The 25,686-nt window shown below is 38.8% G+C and overlaps 4 protein-coding genes across 4 annotated transcripts; 1 reads left to right on the top strand and 3 right to left on the bottom strand.

Annotated features, from left to right (window-relative positions):
- Positions 1-11,392: 11,392 nt before the first annotated feature.
- Positions 11,393-11,953, bottom strand: LOC138902062 (uncharacterized mitochondrial protein AtMg00810-like). The gene has a single exon (XM_070189873.1). It carries the CDS (start codon positions 11,951-11,953, stop codon positions 11,393-11,395), a length of 561 nt encoding a protein of 186 aa, XP_070045974.1.
- Positions 11,954-15,711: 3,758 nt separating this feature from the next.
- On the bottom strand, positions 15,712-16,203 carry LOC117273158 (uncharacterized). The gene has a single exon (XM_033652254.1). It carries the CDS (start codon positions 16,201-16,203, stop codon positions 15,712-15,714), a length of 492 nt encoding a protein of 163 aa, XP_033508145.1.
- Positions 16,204-17,468: 1,265 nt separating this feature from the next.
- LOC104119082 (zinc finger protein ZAT12-like) lies at positions 17,469-18,749 on the bottom strand. Its single transcript, XM_033652253.1, has 2 exons — positions 18,670-18,749; positions 17,469-17,943 (listed from the first exon to the last, which is right to left on the bottom strand). Exons 1-2 carry the CDS (start codon positions 18,747-18,749, stop codon positions 17,469-17,471), a joined length of 555 nt encoding a protein of 184 aa, XP_033508144.1.
- A 564-nt stretch (positions 18,750-19,313) lies between these two features.
- Positions 19,314-20,155, top strand: LOC138902061 (uncharacterized). Its single transcript, XM_070189872.1, has 2 exons — positions 19,314-19,672; positions 19,843-20,155. The coding sequence occupies exons 1-2, from the start codon at positions 19,314-19,316 to the stop codon at positions 20,153-20,155; spliced, it is 672 nt and encodes a 223-aa protein (XP_070045973.1).
- The last annotated feature ends 5,531 nt before the right edge of the window (positions 20,156-25,686 follow it).

Genomic DNA, 25,686 nt, shown 5'->3' with positions numbered 1-25,686 from the left:
TACTTAACCTGTTGACAGTTGAGACACCGAGCCACAAACCCAACTATATCCTTCTTCATCCGCCTCCACCAATAGTGCTGTCTCAAATCCTGGTACATCTTTGTGGCACCCGGATGGATGGAATACCGCGAGCTGTGGGCCTCCTCAAGAATCAACTCTCGGAGCCCATATACATTAGGCACACATATCCGGCTTTGCATTCTCAACACGCCGTCATCACCAATAGTCATATCCCTAGCATCACCTCGCTGAACCCTATCCTGAAGAACGAGCAGGTGGGGGTCATCATACTGACGTTCCCTAATACGGTCATAAAGAGAAGACCTGGAGACCACATAAGCCAATACCCGACTCGACTCTGAAATATCCAATCTCACAAGATAGACAGCTAAGGACCGAATGTCCAATGCCAAAGGTCTCTCTACTGCTGGAAGATATGCTAAACTCACCAAACTCTCCACCCAACGGCTCAAAGCATCGGCCACCATATTGGCCTTCCCCGGATGATACAAAATAATGATGTCACAGTCCTTGAGAAGCTCCAACCATCTCCGTTGGCGCAAATTAAGATCCTTCTGCTTTAACAGATGCTGCAAACTCCGGTGATCAGTGTAGATCTCACAATGAACCCCGTACAGATAGTACCGCCAAATCTTTAGGGCGTGAACAATAGTTGCTAGCTCAAGATCATGGGCATGATAGTTCTTTTTATGAGTCTTCAACTAGCGTGAGGCATAGGAAATCACCCTACCCTCCTGTACCAGAACACATCCAATACCTATCCTCGAGGCATCACAATACACGGTGTAAGAACCTAAAGCTGATGACAGAATCAACACTGGAGATGTGGTCAAGGTAGTCTTGAGCTTCTGAAAGCTCTCCTCACACTCATCCGACTACCTGAATGGAGCACCCTTTTGGGTCAATTTGGTCAAGAGCGATGCAATAGATGAAAATTCCTCCACAAAGCGACGGGAATAGCCCGCCAAACCAAGAAAGCTTCTAATCTCCGTTGCTGAGGATGGTCTAGGCCAAATCTGCACCGCCTCTATATTCTTTGGATCCACCTGAATACCCTCACTGGACACCACGTTCCTCAAGAATGCTACTGAACTGAGTCAAAACTCACACTTGGAGAACTTTGCATAGAGCTTCTCCTCCCTCGATCTCTGTAACACAATCCTCAAATGCTGAGCATGCTCCTCCTGGATACGAGAGTACACCAGAGTGTCATCAATGAATACAATAACGAATGAGTCTAAATAGGGCTGGAATACACTGTTCATCAAATGCATGAACATTGCTGGGGCATTAGTCAGCCAAAAAGACATTACTAAGAACTCATAATGGCCATATCGGGTCCAGAAAGATGTCTTAAGAATATCTGAATCTTCAGGTGGTGATACCCTGACCTCACATTAATCTTGGAGAACACCCTCGCCCCCTGAAGCTGGTCAAATAGGTCATCAATACGTGACAAAGGGTACTTGTTCTTGACCGTGACCTTGTTTAACTGCCTGTAATCAATGCACATCATCATGGAACCATCCTTCTTCTTCACAAATAGGACCGGTGCACCCCAAGGTGACACACTAGGTCGAATAAACCCCTTATCAAGGAGTTCCTGAAGCTGTCCCTTCAACTCACTCAATTCCGTCGGTGCCATACGATACAATGGAATAGAAATGGGCTGAGTGCCCGGTACCAAATCAATACCAAAGTCAATATCCCTGTCAGGCGGCATGTCCGGCAGGTCTGCAGGAAACACATCCGGAAAGTCACATACCACCGGAACATAATCAATGACAGGAGTCTCTGCACTAGCATCCCTCACAAAAGCCAAATAGGATAGACAACCCTTCTCAACCATCCGCTGAACCTTTAAGTATGAAATCACTATACTGGGAACATAGCCTATAGAACCGCTCCACTCAACGCTCGACAGCCCCGGCATCGCCAACGTCAAAGTTTTAGCGTGACAGTCTAGAATAACATGACATGGAGACAACCAATCCAAACCCAATATCACATCAAAATCGACCGTACTAAGAAACAAAAGATCCACTTTGGTCTCCAGACCCCCAATAGTCACCAACATGACCGATATACACGGTCCACAATAATAGTATCACCCATAGAAGTAGATACATGAACAGATAAAACTAAAGACTCACGGGGCATATCCAGAAAATGAGCAAAATACGAGGAAACATATGAATAAGTGGAACCAGGGTCAAATAATACAGAGGCATCTCTGTGACAAACTGAGATAATACCTGTAATCACATCATCTGAAGCAATAGCATCTGGTCTGGCAGGAAGAGCATAGAAACGGGCCTGGCCACCCCCTGATCTGCCTCCCCCTCTCGAGCGACCCCTAGTTGACTGGGCTCCACCCCTAGCTGACTGGGCTGGTGGTGGAGGAACTGATGCTGATGACATAGACTGGCTCCTCTGCGGAGCGGGACCTCCCACTAGACGAGGACACTCTCTCCTCATGTGACCAAACTCTCCACACTCATAGAAACACCCCGGTGCTGGTGCTGGGGACTGAAGGGATCCACGAGCACGGGATAACTAGCAGAAGGACCCGGCATAGACGAACCCTGACCCGATGGAGCACGAGAAGAACTTTGCGCTGGAAGGGCACCAAGAGATGAACGGCCCTGCTGATAACTGTGAGATCCATGGCCAGATGATGTACCATGGTGAACTGGGCGAGCCATCTAAGCATGTCCGAATGGACGACCTCTACCGTGCTGGAACTAACCCCCAGAAGGAGTACCACTAAATCCACCATGTCCATGAGGCCTCTTGGCCTCCCTCTCAACCCTCTACTGACCGCGAACCATCTCATTCTGCCGAGCAATGTCGACAACTCCATCAAAAATAGCACCAAACACTCTCTCTTTGGTCATAAGCAATCGCAACTGATAAGTGAGGCCATATATAAACCTCAAGATCCTCTCCCTGTCTGTGGGAACCAACCAGATAAGGGCCAACTTTGAGAATCCCATCTCATACTGCGTCATAGACATATCACCCTAACAAAGTTGCTCAAACTATTTGTGCAGCTCCTCTATGCAAGACTGAGGCACGAACTTCTCCAGAAAGATACTAGAGAACTGCTGCCAAGTAAGGGGTGCTACACCGACCGGCCTACGCCTCTCGTAAGCCTCCCACCAACTGAATGCAGCCCCAGAGAACTGAAAGGTAGTGAACGAGACTCAACGGGTCTCCAGAATACCTGCTGTACAGAGTATCCTCTGACACCTGTCCAAGAAACCATGTGCATCCTCTCCCTCTGCACCAATGAAAGATGGAGGCTGGAGTCTCCCAAACCTCTCCAATCTACGATGCTCATCCTCAGGCATAACAGGAACCACATAGTCCTGAGCAGCTGCAACCGGATGGGCGGGTGGTGCCCCTGGTGTCTGGAATCCCTATACCACCTGCTCTGGTGTGCGAGCAGCGGGAGTCTGAGAACCTCCCCCAGCCTGAGAAGTGGCTGCTGCAACCGGACAGAGACCGCCTGAGCAAGGCTGGTGCACGCAGTCAGAATCTGAGCTAAGGCCTCCTGAAGGCCTGGAATCATAATAGGCACAGTTGGTGCCTGAGCCGGTGCATCAACAACTGGAATCTGGTCCTGATCTAGGGCAACTAGTGGATCTGCAGGTACTGCCTCAGCTGTTGTGCGGGATGCACCTCTGCCCCTACCATATCCTCTACCGTGGGCTCGACCTCTCGCGGCCCTGGTTGGTGGTATTTGTGGCTGGCCCTCCTGATCGGTAGTACGAGTCCTCACCATCTGTAAGAGAATGAAATAACAGATGTTTAGTTACTAGAATCAACAGATTCGCACGACAAGAATTCAAGAATGTGGAGTTTCCTAAGGGTCATGCAGCCTCCCGAAGATAAGTACAAATGTCTCCGTACTGATTCGCAAGACTCTACTAAACTCGCTCATGACTCGTGAGACCTATGTAACCTAGACTTTGATACAAACTTGTCACGACCCAAAACCTAACCCATCGTGATGGCGCCTATCATGGTACTAGGCAAACCGACCTTTCCAAAATACTTTCTAAATTTAACAGAAAAGAATTAATACATTAAAAATAATCGGAGTTTCTCATAAATATGGGGGTAAAACCCAAATAAAACATAAGTGCGGAAAAATAGCCGGACATCGGGGTGTCACTAAGTCATGAGCAACTAGACTCTCAATCTAAAAGACAATGTCTACAATAGTCTGCGTCTAGATATCAATATAGAGAAAGAAAGATAATGAGGAGGGAGCACAAGGTCTGCGAACACTGGCAGCTATCTCGTAAATCTCCGGAAGATCAATTGCGCATGAACTCATTGACCTCCACGTCCAGTCACACCTGAATCTGCACACAAGGTGTAGGGAGTAACGTGAGTACTTCCAACTCAGTAAGTAATAAAATTAAATAAGAAACTGAGAAGCAGTCACGAGCTACACAATTGCAGTTCATTTTAGTAATTTCGGCAAGAAAAGTAGGCATGCTTTCAATTCGGTGTTTTAAATCAAAACATTTCGAGTTCAGGTACAACAATATTAGCCCTCCAGAAAGTTTCTCAGCAATAACAATTAGCAACGAAGTGCAACAACAAAATAAGAGCAAGTACAACCTCACAGGGCTACTGTCACTCATCTATCTCAATAGCTCAATCACTCGGCTCTCAGCCTCAATACTCACAATCAAAGGTACATGCGCTCACTGGGGGTGTACAGACTCCGGAGGGGCTCCTACAGCCCATATGCTCACAATCCCTCATGGTGCACGCTCACACGCCCGTCACCTAGCATGTGCGTCACCTCCAAATATCACATTATACAAATTCTCGGTGTTTCATACCCTCAAAATAAGATTTAAGACTGTTACTTACCTTAATCCGAGCAAAATCCTACTCTTCGATGCCTTTTCCTCTCAGATCGGCCTCCAAATGTCCCGAATCTAGCCACAAGTAATAAAACACAATCAATAAAGGATAAAAGGATTAATTCCACAAGAAAACTACTAAAGTATAGCCAAAAATTCGAAATCGACTCAAACCGGCCCCCGGGCCCACGTCTCGAAATTTGACAAAAGTCACAAAATATGAACACACATCCACTCACAAGCCCAACCATACAAGAATTACTCGAATCCAACCTCAAATCACCTTCCAAAACTCGAAATTTAAGCTTATGAAATTTCTACCATTTTTTCCCAAATTTACAACTCAAATCTCTAATTAAATGATGAAAATAGCAATAGATTCATGGAATATAGTCCAATCCGAGTTAGAATCACTTGCCCAAACAATCTTAATGAAGAAACCTCGAAACATCGCCTCACACCGAGGTCTCAAAGTCCCTAAATTGAAATTGGAATCAAACCCTCGAAATCTCACTTTTCTGTCCAGTTCTTCTGCACCTGCGGACCTTCAGTTGCATCTACGACGCCGCACCTGCGGAAATTACATCGCAGGTGCAGGAATGACTAAAAGGGCTGGGTCCGCATCTGTGTGCAAGTGGTCGCGCCTGCGTGTGCGCACCTGCGGACAAAAGTCCGCTTCTGCGATCCTCCCCTCCAACTCATTTTTCGCATCTGCGGAGCTTCAGGTGCATCTGCGGGCTCGCAGATGTGGAAACAACCTCGCACCTGCGACCCCCGGCTATCTCCTCAACTCCCACTTCTACGTTCCTTCCTCCGCACATGCGAGTACGCACCTGCGGCCTCCACACCGCAGGTGCGAAACTACCATATATCAGAAGTCTTCAGCAATCTCATAAGTCCAAAACTCAACCGTTAAGCATCCGAAACACACCTGAGGCCCCCCGAGACCTTAACCAAACATGCCAACAAGTCATTTAACCCCATGCAAACTTAGTCAAACCTTCGAATCACTCAAAATAATATCAAAACACCAAGTTATCTTCGGATTCAAGCCTAAGAACTCCTAAACTTCCAAATTTCGCAAACGACGCCGAAACCTATCAAACCACGTTCGAATAACCTCAAATTTTACACACACGTCACAAATGACACCACGAACCTACTCTAACTTCCAGAAATTCATTCTGACCTTGATATCAAATTTTTCACTGCCGACCAAAATTGTCAAATTTTTAATTTTTGCCAATTCAAGATAAATTCCACTACGGACCTCCAAATCACATTCCGAACGTGCTCCTAAGTCCAAAATTACCTAACGGAGCTAACGATACCATCAAAATTCAAATCCGATATCGTTTACACATAAGTCAATATCCGGTTGACTTTTCCAATTTAAGCTTCTAATAAAGAGACTAAGTGTCTCAATTCACTCCGAAACCACTCCCGGGCCCGAACCAACTAACCCGATATATCATAATATAATTGAAGAACACAGAAGTAGCATAAATGGGGGAAACAGGGTTATAACTCTCGAAACGACCGGCTGGGTCGTTACAACACCCTCGTTTGGCGTACCACCATTGTTTCGGCCACTTGAATTGTGAAATGGTAAAATATCATATATTTTTTTTCTTGGCTGATTTTTTATTTTATTTTTATTTTTTCAGATTTTATTTTGTCTCTTATTAATTATTTTAGCATTAGTGTTTAAAGTTTGAAATGCTAAATTTTCTGTTTTTGCACTTGTTGAAGTAGTAGAATAGTTTTGTATTGATGAAAGTGAGTTAGTGAAGGAATACTTGAGAGTATAGGTACTTGCTAGGTTGCTTATTTACTGCTTCAGGGACTTTTTGAGTACAAAACTCACAAGTCAATTGTTTGGTAAGAACATATAGACTTTTGGACAGTTTTTTAACAAAAGTCTGTCTTTGAATAGTGAAGAGCAGATTTTGGTTGAAATACTCTTTTTTGGATGAGATTGAACTAGAAAGTCTTGCCTTTTGAATTTAAGTGCATAATTTTGTAAAAAATCTGTCAAAAAGACTGATTTTTAATCATGAAATAGCTGGTTGTTTCTCATATATAAAACATACATCTTTAAAGCAGGAAAGGGAGATCTCTCGACTCACAAAAAAGAGAGAGAGAAAAATCGGTAGCTAAAGCATCCTTTAGTAGCTGAATATTGTGAGCTTTTGTGAGTTGATTCTTAAGTGCAAAACTTGTTTAAGAAAAATAGAGTAGTCTTGAAAGCTTCTTCTGGAGTTATATAATTGCTGGTTTCAACTGTTTTGCTGGGTATTTCTGGTTCATTTTCTTGGGTTTGAAATCTGCTGGTTGTCGTTTTTTTGCTATGTTGCTGCCCGTTTAATTGTTTTGTTATCCGCTTCTTGATTTTGGAAAGAGCTGACTTTGCTATATTTGTTCTTCTCTTTGTTGTCCAGGTAATTCTCGGACGATGTAAACTCCTAAATTAAGTTGGAATGAAAGATAATGATGTTGAAAAATATTAGTAGCTTTATCCTTCTGTTGTAATTCAATTTTATATGCTCTTGAATGTTGGATAATGTTATGATTATATGTTAGTTAATTAAACTGTGTCAAACATCTTTATTTTTTTTTTCTAAAGCGTTAAATATAATTCCACTGGGCCCTCAGTTGTTTGGTTGTATGAAAGGAGGATATATTAAATTTTGAACCCATGTAGCTATGTTTGTCCCTATATTGTTGCCAAGCTAAACTTTTTTTTACTAGTTTTTTTATTTATTTTTAAAGTCCCAATAATCTTGCTTATTTCTTGAAAAAGTTTATTTTAGTAAGGTAGTTAAACTGTGAATAGAAAGATAGTCTCTGTAAACTTATTTTTGTAAATAGTTGGCTATGGATTGCAAATAGCAAGATATGGTTAGATCTGTAATGTGACTCTAAAAGGCCACATCTGCAGATTTGAAGTCCTAGAGCATACGGGCCTATTGGATTTTGTCTTGGACATGAGCCCATTGACTCCATCAGCCCAACATTGGGCTGCCTCATTTCAATGTCATCACAAGCCCACATCTTACTAGTTTTAAGCAACGTAAGTAAATAATTTTTCCGCACTAGTCTCATCTTTTAAATTAGCAATAGTAATAACCCCAAAGCCATTTCATTTAGCCATACACTACTCATTTTGAATTTGTAAAATTTTTTTTTAGTTTGACAATGACCAATCAATCTAATTTTGTTTTACTAACCCCATAAGCGTAATCTCTAAGGTTAGTCAATTCCCTTCTTTTAGGAAAACAATAATAATAGTCTAGTTAAGTTTCAAAATAATAATAATAATAATAATAATAATAATAATAATAAAGTGAAAGATTATTTTTCCTTAAATATTGACTTTTAGTCCGCTAAACAAATTCAATAAATTTAGATGCTTTATTTATTTATTAAATGACTCAATCACCTAGTGATCATGACGAACTCAATAATCTAATACCATAGTTATTTCTTAATTTAATTAACCCCCTTAATCGCGGATTCGCTTGCGTAGCACGATAGTAACTTTTAATAAAATAAAAAATAAAAAAATTAATTTTCTCAAATGTATTAATTTTTTCCAAAATATAATAACATAGTAATAATTCTTGTCATGACTGCGGATTCGCGTGCGTAGCGCTATTATGATAAAATTAATAAAATTTATCTCGGTCGCGCAATCGCTTGCGTAGTGCGGTTAGGGTATTTAAATATTATTCAAATCTTTTTTTTCTTAATTTATTTTAATAAATAAAAGCGGACATTGGAGAAGCATAAAGCCAAATAAAGTGCAACTTATCCAGAATTAATTCAAGCCAAGTTTAAGTCAATAAAGCAACCATGCTAGAACCACGAGACTCGGGGAATGCCTTACACCTTCTCCCCGGTCAACAGAATTCCTTACCCGAACTTTATTTTTGCAGACCGATAAAAATAGAGTCTAACTTTTCTTTGACTAGTGATTCAAATAAAAGGTGACTTGGAACACCCTTCCAAGTGGTGACTCTTTAAGTAAAATATTCTCTACTCAAGTTTGTCACTTTAATTAAAAATATTCTTTAACTCACAATCCATACCATATATATCTTTTGGGGGTAAAAAGGGGTGTGACAACTCTTGCGACTCTGCTAGGGACCTTTCAAGAATTCGAGCTTGTGCATTCACTTTATTTGGCTTTATTGATTTTTGTTCATAAACCTTGGGACTCTGAATGGTAAACAAATGAGTCCACTTCTGAAATTCACAAATTGCAAACAGTTGTCTCATGCCTGACATTTCAAGAATGTAAGCGTCAAATGCTCTGCCCCATAGCACCCTTTGCTTCTTAAGATTTTCTCTTCTCTCAACCTCCGACACATCCACTTTGGCTTTCTTGGAGGAACCAGGTTTCTCTTTGTTACTGGCCATCCTCTTCAAAGACTTCTTCATACTTTTCTCCTTCTTTTCAGATTTACCTTTCTCACCAGACTCCTCTCCTTCAACACTCTTCTCTTTATCAAACTCCACCACTTTGGTTTATCCTCTTTTGTGCTTTGTAGGCACAAATTTCTTAGAGAATTTACGATTAAGGAAGCAGGTTCCTCATACACCCCTTCATCTTCAACATTCATAATGTTTTCTGTAGGCACATCCTCCGCATTCACTAGCTTTCCCTCTTTCACCAGCCTCTTTCTTTTCTTTTCTTCCTTGTTTCTCTTCAGAGCACTCTCAAGAGCTTCTTTCTTCTGTTGCATAGTAGTGGGTCTCTTAAGAGTGGGCTCTTTGGGAACTATCCTACCACTTCTAGAAACAATGAAACTTGCTACAGTCACATCATCATAGTCTTCCTCACTATTATCATTCTCCTCTTCAGGGAAGGGTCTCATTTCAGGAATAATAAAATCCAATGGCACTATATCAAAGTGGGGAGAAGGAGTAGGGTCAGTACTGACCTGGGGCTCTTTTGAGGAGCATGGGGTTTCATCCCAAGTAGGAGCAAAGTTCTCTTCTTGGGAAGAGAGAGCAGGCCCCTCTGTTGTTTTCCCTATAGTACTGACTGGCACCATATTTTCAAGAGGCACCAGTTCTCCACCTCCAACTCCATTTCCTTCTCCTTCCCCTTGAGACCCAGCGGTCACATCACCAAACTCATATTCTCTAACTAACCCTCCATCGGTAGCAACAAGTAGCATATTCTCTATAGATTCTCTCTCATTCACACCCAATAGTGTAGAATTAGAAGATGTAGGAGGAACATTACCATTTACCCGTCAGAGAGGCAACATTCAGATCAAAACTTGGAGCAGACACTTCTGATATTTCACCACTGCCAACAACATCTTGTTAGGCTGCAGAGGCTTCCCCAACCTACTGACTTGAGACCTTTTGTCCCTCTTCTCTGTCCAATATTTCGTCGTATGCTATTTTTTTCGACGAAGCAGTGGGAGAGGTTGTAGAGACAAATATTTTGGCATTTGATTTTTACGATTGCGGTGAGAACCAAAACTCGATGGGTAGAGAAGAAATAATGGGTGGTTGTTGGTTTGAGTTGGGGTTTTGACTGGGTGATGGTTGTGACTCAGGCTCACGCTCCAGTGCTTCATGAGATGAAGACACAGTGGGAGTGACACTGGTAACATTTGAAACCTCTAGATTCTGAGAAGACATAATGCATTTTTGGAAGTAGGGACACGAGAAAGAGAGGGTTTTTGAGAGAAAAAAGAAGTTTGATGGCTTTGATGTGGATATTTGTGAGAATGACGTCTTTTGGGGTTATTTAGAAGGGGTGAGGGACCGGTTACAAAAAGGTGCAACATGCTGGGAAGACGGGTCAGTTTGTAACGGGTGTGACGTTTGGGTTTTAAAAGGATGAGAGAGAGAAGCGGAAACATTTAATGACATGGCATTTTTATAGCCGTTTAAAACGTGCATGAGTGTAAATTGAACTACTAACCTGAGTCAAGGGAACCAGGTTCGCTGACTGAGTTTTGTAAATGTGAGCCTCATCCTTTTACTAAAATGAAATATTATTAGCTACTTGTTTGCTCTGTAGTTACCATGCATGTTTACCTGTAACGGTATATAAATGAGTTAGAAATTGCCAAAAAAAAAATATTTTTAGCAGTTTTACATGTTCATTCTTTCATAGCCGAATTGAGGGACCTGGTGCTTAGTTTGGTTTTATCAGCCCCAACGACAGTCGATTCTTTTCAAAGTGTTCTATGCTCAATGCTTTGGTGAATATATCAGCTACCTGGTTCTTTATTTTGCAAAACTTCATGCAGATGAGACCCTTTTCAACATTGTCCCTAAGAAAATGATGTCGCACATCAATGTGTTTTGTTACCTTATGTTGGACCGGATTCTTTGCCTTGTTGAGAGCACTTGTGTTGTCACACAGTAATGGCACGCAATCATAAAACACACCAAAATCCTCCAGTTATTGCTTGATCCACAGTAGTTGAGCACAACAGGATGCAACTGCCACATATTCAGCTTCTGCAGTAAAAAATGCTACATAGTTTTGTTTGTTTTGTACCCCATGAAATCAAGCATGCCCCTAGAAAATGTGTCATGCCAGATGTTCTCTTTCTATACACCAAGTAACCAGCATAATCAACATCAATATACCCAATTAAGTCAAAATTATTTCTTGAAGGATAGTAGAGGACCAGGTCCCGTATTTCTTTGAGATACCTTAGAATCTTCTTGGCAGCTTTCAGATGATATTTATTTGGACTTGATTGGAATCTAGCACATAATCCCACATTGAACATAATATCAGGTCTGCTGGTTGTGAGATACAAGAGTGAACCAATGATACCTCTATACATGATTTCGTTCACAGGAAAACCAGGTCCATCCATGTGCAGACAAGTGGCAGTGGCAATAGGAGTATCAATGGTCTTTGAACTTTCCATCTCAAATCTCTTCAGAAGCTCTTTAATGTACTTCTGCTGACTTATCATCGTTCCCTTAGAGGTTTGCTTAACTTGCAGACCTAAGAAAAAGTTCAGTTCCCCCATCATGCTCATCTCAAACTCGCTTCCCATACGCTTGGAAAACTCCTTACACAAGGAATCATTTGTTGCACCAAAAAATGATGTCGTCAACATAAACTTGTACAATCAGCAGGTTCCTCCCTCGTTTCTTCAAAAATAGAGTGTTGTTAATTTTTTCTCTTGTGAAGCCATTTTCCAGAAGGAACCTGAACAACCTTTCATACCATGCACGAGGGTCCTTCTTTAACCCATATAGTGCCTTGTCAAGCATGAATACATGTTCAGGATGCTCATGACACTCAAAACCAGGTGGTTGTTTGACGAAGACTTCTTCCTTTAAATACCCATTCATAAATGCACTCTTGACATCCTTTTGGAACAATTTGAATTCCATATGAGATGCAAATGCAATGAGAATTCTGATGACTTCCATTCATGCAATTGGAGCAAAAGTCTCATCATAGTCAATACCTTCTTCTTGATTATAGCCTTGAACCACTAATCTGGCCTTGTTCCTTGTTGTATTCCCAAACTCATCAAGCTTGTTTTTGAACACCCACCTGGTTCCTATAATAGTTCTATCTGAGGGTCGAGGAACCAGGTTCCATACACTGTTCCTCTCAAATTGATGGAGTTCATCTTGCATAGCAATAATCCAGTCAGCATCTTTTAATACTTCCTTGATATTTTTGGGCTCAATTTGAGAAAAGGAGAGTTGAGAAGGCAAATGTGCTTCTTGTCTTTGATCTAGTTTGAATCCCTAAATCAAGATGAGTGATCACATTTTGGAGAGAATATGAACTTTTATGCTTCCAGTTGGACACCTTAATCTCATTGTAAGAAGACCCAGGTTCCTCTGGATGAGATCCATCATTAACATCAATGGAAGAGTGAGTGCACTTCTTTGCTGAGCATCAGGAGTTCCTTGCACGGCATCAACAACTCTGTTTTCTGCTTCAGTTGTTGTACTGAAGGAACCAGGTTCTTCTGATTAGCTGGAGGTTCTGCTGTATCTTTTTCGTTAGATTCCTTGACTTGACTCATCAGATCAGCCTTTCCATTTGCCATATCAATAACTTCTCCAGGAACCTTTGACTGCTCTCTGTCTTGATCATTCTTATCATGTGAATCTCTTCCACATAAGTTGTGTGATTCATCAAAGATTATATGTATGTTTTCTTCAACACATTGAGTCCTTTTGTTATAGACCTTGTATGTTTTGCTTTGTGAGGAATATCCAAGAAGGATTCCTTCATCATATTTGGCATCAAATTTTTCCAGCACTTCCTTACCATTATTGAAAATGAAACATTTGCACCAAATGTTCTTAGGTAAGTTAGCTTGGGTTTTCTCCCGTTTAGCAATTCATACGGGGTCTTGTTTAAGAGGGACCTGATCATGCACTTGTTTATCAAATAGCAAGCAGTGTTGACTGCCTACACCCAAAGGATTTTTGGTACACCAGTGTCAATTAGTATCATCCTTGCCATGTCTTCTAGAGTCCTATTTTTTCTCTCCACAACACAATTTTGTTGGGGGTGTTCTGGGAGCTGAAAAATTATGACTTATACCATTTTCAGCACAGAATTTGTCGAATTTTGCATTGTCGAACTCTATGCCATGATCAGATCTTATGCTTACAACATTATGGCTCATTTTCACTTGAATCTGCTTCACAAAGGCAACAAAGACTGGAAAAATTTCATCCTTGGTTATGAGAAACTAGGTCCATGTGAATCTGGAGTAGTCATCAATTATGACGAAAATATACTTCTTTCCTCCTCTATTGGGCACCCTCATAGGTCCATACAAGTCCATATGAAGGAGATCAAGTGGCCTTGAGGTACTTACTTTCTTTTTTGGCTTGAAGGATGACCGCACTTGATTTCCTCTTACACATGCATCACACACATTGTGATACTTGAACCTTGACTTAGGCAGCCCACGAACCAGGTCCTTCTTAACCAGCTTGTTCATCAACGAGAAGCTTGCATGTCCCAATTTTCTATGCCACATCAACAACACTCAAACATGTAAGATCCCCATTGTTCAAACATTCAAAATCAGCAATGTAGATATTTTTGAATCTTTTTGCCATTAGAACTACTTCACCAGTCATAAGATTGGTGACTGTGTAAGTCTTTGATAAGAATTTAACTTTGTTTCCTTTGTCGTAGATTTGAGAGACATTTAGTAGGCTGTATTTCAGGCTATTCACATAGTACACATTCTCAATTGAGTGAGTGAGTGTCTTCCCAACTCTTCCAACTCCCAGAATATATCCCCTTTTGCCATTGCCAAAGGACTTTGAGTGAAAGAAAATCATTAGTGCTTCTAGTCATATGCTTAGAGAAGTCACTATCCATATACCATCTTTGGATGCTTCTTTTCACTGCTCCCTGCACACAAGGAAATCATATATTAGACTTAGGAACAAGTTTGGGTCTCATGTAATGAGGAAAATGACGAATTAAACTTCTTCTTATCCAAGCATGCATTACACATTTTTTATTTGAGGGACCGGGTTCTTTAGCTGTAGGTTCTTTTTCAACAAGAACTTTGTTTTACTGGTGGGACTGAAATATGACTTTACAGGATTCTTTAAATTGCCCAGTGTTACCACAATGAGTGCAAAGCCAGTTATCAGGGACAGTAACATACTTGCTATGTGAGTTGTAAGGAGTCTTTTCCTTTTGGAACCCAATTCTCTGCATGTATCCCCGTTATATTTATACATAGCAGTGATTGTACCAGAGAATGAGGTCCACTTTAGAGATTTATCTAGGTCATTTTAACCCTGCGTAGATTTTCCTGAAGTTGTCTATTTCTTTCAAGTTCAGCACACAGACTCAATTTCACCATTTTGAGCTCATTTTTGAGTTTAAGGTATGCCTCACTTGCCACCTCCTTACCTTTTAAAGTGTTTCCAGAACTATTCTCTCTTTTTAATTATTCTATTATTTCTTTTATATCCACAACTACTACTAACAAGTCATCTCTTTCATGCTCTACGTTTTCAATTTTCTTAGTTAGAGCATCCTTTTCTTTCTTTAAATCCCCAATGCTTTCTTTTAAATCAACCACTACGACTACTAAATCATCTCTCGCATGTTCTACCTCTCCTAGTTCCCTAGTTAACATATTTTTATCATTGATAAGATTATGATAAGCATCAATCAAAACATTAGCTAAGGATACAAGCTTCTTTTTGGAATAAGACTTCAAATTTATTTGAACGTCTAGAAAGTTTACCTCATCATCATCATCATCATTTTCATCCTTGTCAGATTTTGCCATCAGGGCAAAGATGGAGTTATATTCAGCTGCTTCGCTTTCAACTACCATTGTAGATGTGTTGCCTTGTTCATCATCTCCCTCAGATTCACTGGAGGAGTCTCCCCATACAGCAAGAGCTTGTTTCACAACATTGTCAACAACATCTTTTCTCTTGAATTTTCTGTCAGGAACCGTGTTCCTCTTAACTATTTTGTTTGTGTTGTGATTTTACTTATCTTGCTTGTGGAGAGGACAATCTTTGATGAAATGTCCTGGCTTTCTGCATTTATGACATAAGTCATAGCCTTTTGTTCTGCTAGAGCTGTCCTTTTTCGGAATGCCTCCATTTCTGCGAACCATTTTCTTCAATCTCCTTATCAAATAGGCCATGTCAGCATCCTCACCACTTGAATCATTGTTGTTTGTCTTGAGGACAAGGTTCTTTTCCTTTTTGTGTTCTCTTCTTTCTTGGTCCTTCTTTTTCTTCATTTCATAGATCTTCAGATTTCCAATGAGTTCGTCAAAGGTCAGCTTTACAAATCTTTTGCCTCTGTGATAGCATTGACTTTGCTTTCCCAAGAACCAGGTAATACACTAAGTATTTTCCGAACAAGTTTATTCCTTGGAATGATCTCTCCTAGATAGTGGAGCTCATTAATGATCGAGGTGAATCGAGTATGTATGTTCTGAATGGATTCATCATCATTCATACTGAAGAGTTCATATTCAGTAGTGAGAATGTCGATCTTTGATTGCTTTACTTGAGTTGTTCCTTCATGTGCAGTTTGGAGAGCCTCCGAGATCTCCTTGGCAGATTGACAAGCAGAAATTCTATTATACTCGTCTCGTCCAATACCGCAGACGAGGATCTTCTTTGCTCGAAAGTTTTTCTCTATAGCTTTGCAGTCGACATCATTGTACTCCTTCCATGTCTTTGGTACTGTCACTGCTGGCTCGCTAATGGTCTTCATAGGGACGAAGGGTCCATCGCAGATGACATCCCAAAGCTCTGAATCTTCAGCCATGATACTATCATGCATCCTTGTCTTCCATCATCCGTAGTATTGTCCATTAAATCTTGGTAGTTTGTAGGTTGAATGACCTTCTTCAAAGTTTGGTGGAGCAGACATGTTGATCCTTTCTAGGTGTTAACCTTTTAAAAAGAACATGCTTTGATATCAATTGAAAGAAACTTAAAGTCCACCAAACTGTATAGAGAACCTGGTTCTCTATCAATTCCCAGAAAACACACACACACAACAGTAAGTAAATGACACACCAGTGTTTTACGTGGAAAACTCCCAGCTCACGGGATTAAAAACCACGACCTACACTCGTAGGATTTTAACTTCACTAACCGAGCAAATTTTATATTACAATCTATTGTAATATAGGAATTAACCTCTTAATCCCTCACCTACTTGTAATAACTATATTGAAAGCCTATTTGTAATAACTATATTACAAAACTCACCACTTTGACTTACTCTAGCCAAACACAAACACAAGGTTTATGGTTTTACAAATGATGTCCTACAGAATGCTTCTAACTAAGCTGAGTAGGAATTGCAAGTAAATAACACTAACAAAGGTACAACAATACTAAGGACATGTAATAGACTCAGTGCTGGGATATGGTCCTTTGTTCTGTTGCAACTTTGTTCTTCAAGCTTTTTAGTTCAATAGGGGCGGCAATACACTTAAGAGAGCCTTAATGATTTAGGGTTTGCAAGTGTGTTTTCCCTTGCCTTATGTTGGTAATAAATAAGTGAGGTCATTGGGATAATGTATGTAATTATCTGGTACAAGACATGCTCCATAAAGTGACTGTTGCACTGTTGCGTGTGCAGAGAAACAATGCAGCGACTTTAACAACTGTAAGGAGTTGACTTGTCGCCGGAGAAACTGATAGTCATATGTTCCCTCTGCCATTTCTTTGATTGAACATGTTGGAACTTGTGCCAGACATGTAACTTGTTATTCTAGAGCACTTTGAAGATGTATAACACGTCTCCTATCTGATTATCATATGAAATTTGTTAGATTATCAAAATACAAAAAGGTACATAACTTATCACACACGTATTGCTCAACATTTTCTGATCAAACCAGTACTATTCAAGATAAAATCAAACACATGGTTTGAAAATACCTACAAGCCCTACGTGGTATATATACATTCAACATAAGTACGTAAAAGAATAAACTGAATTGAGGAACTTTACAAGAAAATGAATGCAGAGTCCTAAAAGAATTAACAAATCAACTACAACTTCTCCTAAATAAAACATCACAAAACAGGAGATGAAACCGGAGCCGTCGGCCATAACTTCAATTCAACATTTTCATCAGGGGTTAAATTCAAGTCCAAGCAGCAGAAAATAATACCAGTGACCTGTGTCTTTGTCTTTCTGGCTACTGACGACGACGTTTTCTGATGACGTATCATATGTCCACCTAAAGCTTGACCCAAATAGAACTCCATACCACAAATATAACATTCATGCATTTTATTCTTTTTGGATTGCACAAGAAAATCTCCGGCTCCAGCGAGTAATTTTGGCCGTTTATGACTTGCACGGTGGTTGCCGAGCGCTTGAAAAGATGGAAACCGTTTATTGCAAGTTTTACATTCAAAATCATTGTGATAATCTCGATCCGTTGAAGTCGCGTTGTTATTTAAACGAGACAATAACGTTAAGGCGCAGTTAGCCATGGCTTCTGCTTCCACTTGCCTATCTTCTTCTCTGCTTCTTTTTATGCCACTTATAGTATTGATAGGAAAAAGAATGAAGATGCACAAATATTTTTGTATATCAAGTTTGAAACTTTTGAGAGAAATGTTAGAATGTAAAAGTGAGGGATACACCCCACATATGTATAGTTTGAGCTATATAAGCTTGTAGGAGCTGACTTTTACGTGTTATTCAAAGCATGACAGTTTAGTTGTTTATTTTTTCTTGTTGTTGGTCGTCATTTTTAAAGCGGATATTGTTGGGTTTTAAGCTTAGTTTAGCTTAAAAGAGGATGCATGAAAAATGGAGGGAAAAATAAAATTTTAATTTTCCCTCCTTGACAAAGGAATATTGTCCCATACTGGAGGAGGAAAAGATTTTTGATGGGTATATATATAATTATTTTTCTTCTAGATCTTAAAGAGTTAATAAGAAGGTAAGCCTCGCATTGTCATCGTCGCTCGGCTCGACTTCCGCTTCGGTCAAATGATTGATTGATTAATTTTTTGAACCAAATTTATTTATTAATATTAAGATTAACGTAATATTATTTTAATCCAAATTAGCCATTTTTTTAACGGTAAATTAATTTTTCTCCGCGTTTTGATTTCCCGTTTTATTTTGCATAAACAACCATTTACGTAATGGCCGTTTTACGTGAACATTCATAACAAATGTTCTGAAGAGTTGCTCCTCTTCATTTAAACTCAACATGTTGGCTATAAAGAGCAGACCATTCCCTCAGATTATCCTTACGAAATTTCTGAATTCTCCTCTTCCTTTCTGCATTGTTTTCTTACAAAACAAACAATGTAAGTGTGATTTGCTGCCGCCATTTGTTTTCGTTGAAATACTGGGGTTTGAAGTACCGCTACACCAGTGTGTAATCCGTTCTATCCAGGGAGGAAATAATCCATAACTTCGGGTACTAGGAGGGGATTACGTTCCTTAAGGATACACTGTGAATTCAGTGGGCTCAGATTAATTTCTACTTCTTCTACATTTCTGTTTATACGTTATTTTCTTCTCCAGAATTATTTACAAATACAGTTTACTAACAAGCTTATGGAACTTAATTTTATATTATGTATCTGTGTTATACACACTGTTCTGGAGACTAAAATCTTTGTGGTTTTCTACTCCCGTTCTGGAGATTAAAACCTTCGTGGTTTTCTACTCCATTTGTTTACTTTAGCGCATATTCTGTTTTGGTTTAATATCTGTTATTTGGAGATTAAAATCCTAGCAATTTTCTACTCCATTGGAGATTAAAATCTACGTGATTTTCTACTCCAGTTTTATTCGATTTGAAAATATAAAAACTTTGTCGTATATTAAATATTTGTTTGTGTCATTCTTTTACAGAAATGATGACTCAGAACGGAAACTAGGTTGTTCCTATGGTGACTGCCAATGCATCAACAAGCCGAACAACACCGGCACTAGCACCGGCACTGGCAGAAAAGCATGAAATATTTTCCGAGATTGATTACAAGCGATGGCAGAAGAAGATGTTCTTCTACTTGACGACTTTAAGTCTACAGAAGTTCATTAAGGAAGATGTTCCTGTTCTACCTGACGAAACTCCAGACAATGAATGCTTTCTCGTGACTGAGGCGTGGAAGCATTCTGATTTTTTGTGTAAGAATTACATTCTTAGCGTACTGGAGGAAGATCTGTATAACATCTATAGTAATATGAAAACGTCAAAAGAACTGTGGATTGCGCTTGAAAAGAAATACAAAACTGAGGATGCCGGGTTAAAGAAATTTGTTGCTCAAAATATTTGGACTACAAAATGGTAGATACCAAGTTTGTTATTACCCAAGTTCAGGAATTGCAAGTGATTATTCACGATCTCCTTGTTGAAGGTATAAGTCGAATTAATACTTATGATGAAAGTATTAATTATATTATTATTACTGATAGAATTTTCATTGAAGGTCTTGTCATCAATGAAGCATTCCAAGTTGCAACGATGATTATGAAGTTGCCTCCTTTGTGGAAGGATTTCAAAAATTATTTGAAACACAAACACAAGGAGATGTCACTCGAAGATCTCATTATTCGGTTGAGGATCGAAGAGGACAACAAAGTTGCTGAAATGAAAGGTCATGGAAACTCAATAATAATGGGAGAAAATATTGTTGAGGATTCTCTACAAAATAATAGAAAGAGGAAGAAGCCTTCTAGACCAAAAAAGCAACCCAAGCAAGAAGCGGTTCAAAGCAAATTCCTATAACTGTGGGAAAGTTGGATACAAATCTGCAGATTGTCGTGCTCCAAGGAAAGACAAGAAGAATGGTCAAGCAAACATGGTTGAAAAATAGATGATACTGATGACTTGTGTGCTATGCTTTCTGAATACAACCTTGTGGGAAATCCTAATGAATGGTGGATTGATTCTGGAGCCACTCGCCATATTTGTGCTGTTAGAGAAGCGTTTGCTACATATGCTCCCATTGGATCCCAAGAGATGCTTTTTATGGAAAATTCTGCAACGACCAAGATTAAAGGATGTGACAAGATATTTCTGAAAATGATTTCTGGCAAGATGGTGACTCTGAACAATGTCCTTCATGTTCCTGAAATAAGGAAGAACTTAGTCTCTGCTGCACTTCTCGTTAAGAATGGGTTTAAGTGTATTTTTTTTTTATCTAATAAGTTTGTAATAAGTAAGAATGAGATGTTTGTAGGAAATAGTTGCCTCACTGAGGGCCTTTTCAAACTGAATGTAATGGTCGTTGAGAATAATAAAATTCCAACTTCTTTTTACTTACTTGAGTCAAATGATTTATGGCATATACGTTTGGGACAAGTCAATTATAAAACCTTGTGAAAAATAATTAATTTGGAAGTATTGCCTAAGTTTGAATGCGACAAATTAAAATGTCAAATATGTGTGGAATCTAAGTATGTTAAACATCCTTATAAGTCAGTTGAAAGGAATTCAAATCCTTTAGACTTAATTCATACAGATATTTGCGACATGAAGTCAATACCATCTCGCGGTGGTAAGAAGTATTTCATAACTTTTATTGACGATAGTACTCGATATTGCTATGTTTACTTAATAGTAAAGATGAAGCAATAGATGCATTCAAGCAATACAAAAATGAAGTTGAAACGCAACTTAACAAAAAAATCAAAATGATAAGAAGTGATAGGGGTGGTAAATATGAATCTTCTTTTGAAGAAATATGTTTAGAATATGAAATTATTCATCAAACAACTGCCCCTTACACGCCCCAATCCAATGGGATTGTAGAAAGAAAGAATCGTTCATTAAAGGATATGATGAACGCCTTGTTGATAAGTTCTGGTTTGTCACAGAACTTGTGGGAGAAAGCTATTCTTACGGCTAACCGGATACTAAATCGAGTACCCCATAGCAAAACACAATCCATTCCATATAAAAAATAAAAAGGAAGGAAGCCCAACTTGAATTATTTTAAAGTGCGGGGGTGTTTGGAAAAAGTGCAAGTTCCTAAACCCAAAAGGGTAAAGATAAGACCGAAAATCGTTAATTTTGTTTTTATAGGATATGCGATCAATAATAAAGCATATCGATTTCTAGTTCATAAATCAGAAAATCTTGATATTCATAATAATACAGTTATAGAATCAGATAATGTTGAGTTCTTCAAAAATATATATCCGTATAAAAAGAAATGTGAGTCGATTAGTGAAGGATCTAAACGACCTCGGGAAGAAACAAAAGAAAGTACGTCTAATCAGGAGGATCCAAGACGTAGTAAACGTCAAAGAATGTCTACTTTATTTGGACCAAATTTTGTGACTTTCTTATTGGAAAATGAGCCTTGAACATTTAAAGAAGATATGTCTTCTTTAGAATCATTATTTTGGAAGGAGGCAGTCAATAGTGAAATAGAATCTATATTGAACAACCATACATGGGAATTGGTTGATCTTCCTCTTGGAAATAAACCGTTGGGTTCTAAATGGATTTTTAAGAGGAAAATGAAAGATGATGGCACTATTGATAAATATAAGGCAAGACTTGCGGTCAAAGGGTATAGACAACGAGAAGGTCTTGACTATTTTTATAAATACTCTCCAGTTACAAGAATTACGTCCATATGAACATTAGTAGCATTAGCTGTAGTTTATGCTCTTGAAATTCATCAAATGGACGTTAATACGGTCTTCTTAAATGGATATTTGGAGGAAGAAATCTATATGAAATAACCAAAAGGGTTTGTGGTTCCATGAAAAAAAAAATGGCATGTAGACTTGTTAAGTCCCTTTACGGACTAAAATAAGTACCCAAACAATGGCATGCAAAATTTGACCAATAAATGTTGTTAAATGGTTTTAAGATAAATGAATGTGATAAGTGTGTGTACATTAAAAATATTCCAAATCACATAGTCATTGTTTGCTTATATATGGATGATATGCTGATAATAAGTAATGACATTGCTATGCCAAGGCGCTTCACTTCTGCACTAACAATACGACTGAAACACAAGCTGCACTTTTTGGAATTGAGTGGATTGCCTTCAATAGGATTCACAATGTAATTCTAGAAATTGACTCTTTATTGATTGTTAATATGCTTAATGGATCTTCTTCAACTTTTTGGGAGATTCATGATGATATTTTAAAGATGAAAAAGATTATTCAGAGTCATCGAATTGAAGTCCAACATTGCTATAGAGAAGGAAATTCAGTGGCATACACACTATCAAAATATGGTGCTACATTGGATATTCTACCTATTGCTACCATCTTCCTCAACGTCCAAGATCTACCTAGGGAGACTGTTGGGGTATATCAAATGGATAGGAGGCAAATGCCTTCATTTAGATTCAAAAGATCAAAAATGAAGAACCTGCGACTAGATGGGGTAGGATGATAATCCTATATATGTTGTGTTTTTCATAGAAGCACATGTATATGGAAGACTCACTTCCTGCAATCATAGTAGTACTACTTTTTTTGGTGTTAACTTATATTCGATTGGGCATGTCCAGTCCTTTCTAATTCACAGAGGAACATAGGCATTTGGTTCCTTTTGTTGTATGTTTCTCATTTTGGTTTATTAATCTATAGGTAGGGGTCTGCCTAACCCCCCACCAAAATGGTGGTCTTTTAATAATAAAAAAAAGTAATGACATTGCCAACATAAATGCGACTAAGTGTATGCTAACTAGCAAGTTTAATATGAAGGACTTGGGAGTTGCCGATTTAACTCTGGGTATTAAGATCCATGAGACTCCTCAAGGTCTGGCATTGTTACAATCTTATTATATTAAAACATTACTTGAAAAATTCAAGCACTTAGATTTTAAAGTTGCAAGACTCCAATTGACGTGAATCTTGCACTAGCAAAGAACAAAGGCCAAAGCATATGACAATTGGATTATGCTCGTGTGTTGGGATGTTTAATGTATATCATGAATTATACACGACCAGATATAGTTTGTGCTATAAGTAAATCGAGTCGATACACAAGTAATCCAGGTCAATCTCATTGGATGGCAATGAAATAATTTATGGGATATTTAGAACATACCCAGGACTTTGCTTTGCACTACAATAAATATCCTGCTGTGATTGAGGGATACTATAATGCAAATTGGATCACCGGTTCAACTAATTCTAAGTCTACAAGTGGATATATATTCACTATTGGTGGAGGAGCGATATCTTGGAAGTTGTCCAATGCCCGCTCTACAATGGAGGCTGAGTTTATAGCCTTAGATAAAGCCGGTGAAGAAGCTGAATGACTTCAAAATTTTTTGGAAGATATTCCATTTTGGCCCAAACCATTAGCCCCAATATGTATACATTGCAATATTCAAGTGGCAATTGGAAGGGCTGGGAGCGTTATGTATAAAGGTAAATCTCGTCACATACGATGATGATATAAAACCGTTAGGAAGCTACTTTCTAGAGGAATTATCACGATTGACTACGTAAAGTCAAGCGATAATGTATTGGATCCACTTACGAAAGGCCTAACTAGAGAGGTAGTTGAGAAATCATCGAGGGGAATGAGACTATGGCTGAGGACAAGTCATTGTGGTGGTAACTCTACCTAGAAGATTGGAGATCCCAAGATCTAGGTTCAAGGAGATCAAACAAAGTCATTAATGACGGTTCAACATTGTCAACTAAAATTTTGGTCCATTCTCATGATGAGACAATGTTTAGTACCAAAGATAAAGCATTAAGGCTTTTTAATAGTTTTTAAATTTGATACGGGGTGTATCAAATAGTGTATCTACAGGATGACATGTTTAGGAATCACCTATGTAAGTGTGAAGTGTTAGTCGTTTCAAGGAGAATTTTGTAAGGCCAGTTCTCTACGCACTTATGAAACTAAGCGGTGTTCATGGCTGAAACGAACACAACAATGAAAACCAAAGACAGTTAAGGATTGATTGTGTAACTTATGGTTGTCTAGGTATACACAAAAGTTCGACGGTTCAAAGATATCAAATCTACCGATTGATCGAGTATATCCAACATAAGTTCACTACGGAAAGTTCAAAGGGAAACCTAATTATCCAGATGCGATTAATCCTTGCTTGCGAATCACATGTTTTTTCATGCATATTTCCGTGATATAGCCATTCCCCATTCATGTGGGGGGTTGTTGGGTTTTAAGCTTAATTTAGCTTAAAAGAGGGTGAATGGGAAATGGAGGGGAAAATATAAATTTGATTTTTCCTCCTTGACAAAGGGACATTGTCCCATATTGGAGGAAGAAAAGACTTTTGATGGGTATATATATAATTACTCATCTTCTAGCTCTTAAAGAGTTAAGAAGAAGGCAAGCCTCGCGCCGTCGTCGTCATCGCTCGCTCGACTCGGCTTCAGCTTCGACTTCAGATATGGATTTGGATTTGGTCAAATGATTAATTTTTTGGATCAAATTTATTTGTTAATATTAAAATTAACTTAATATTATTTTAATCCAAATTAGCTATTTTTTAACGGTAAATTAATTTTCTTCTGCGTTTTGATTTCCCGTTTTATTTTGCGTAAATAGTCATTTACGTAATGGTTGTTTTACGTGAACAATCATAACAGATATTCTGAAGAATTGCACCTCTTTGTTTGAACTCAACACGTTGGCTATAATAGCAGACCATTCCCTCAGATTTTGCTTACGAAATTTCTGAATTCTCCTCTTCCTTTCTGGATTATTTTCTTATAAAACAAACAATGTAAGTGTGATTTGCTGCCGCCATTTGTGTTCGTTGAAATACTGGTGTTTGAAGCACCGCTATACCAGTGTATAATCCGTTCTATCCTGGGAGGAAATAATCCACAACCTCATGTACCAGGAGGGATTAAGTTCCTTAGGGAAACACTGTGAATTCAATGGGCTCGGATTAATTTCTACTTCTTCTACATTACTGTTTATACGTTGTTTTCTTCTCCAAAATTATTTTATAAATACAGTTTACTAACAGATATATATATATATATATATAAAGAAATATAAGTTTGAATTGAGCAGTTGAGATTGCTGACTTGCCGCGTTTGAGTAATTGATGCGAGTGGGAATATTTTCAGGTTTATTTCGTTGAGGTTTCTAGAACACTTCCCCAACACAGCTTTCATACGCTTGACAAAAAGGGTTGCAACAAATAAATAAAACGAAACAATATTCAGTTAATTAGCAGTTGAGAATTTTTTAAATTTCCCTAATGTGGGATAGTATTAGTTGATTAGGTGCAGTTATTGTGTATAAATAAAGATCATATGAACTAAGTTATTGTGTATAAATAAAGATCA

The sequence above is a fragment of the Nicotiana tomentosiformis genome, chromosome 11 (genome assembly GCF_000390325.3).
Source record: "Nicotiana tomentosiformis chromosome 11, ASM39032v3, whole genome shotgun sequence".
NCBI classification, from domain to species: Eukaryota; Viridiplantae; Streptophyta; class Magnoliopsida; order Solanales; family Solanaceae; genus Nicotiana; species Nicotiana tomentosiformis.
Note: the sequence above shows the minus strand (reverse complement) of the source record. Positions and strands in the feature narration are given on the sequence as shown.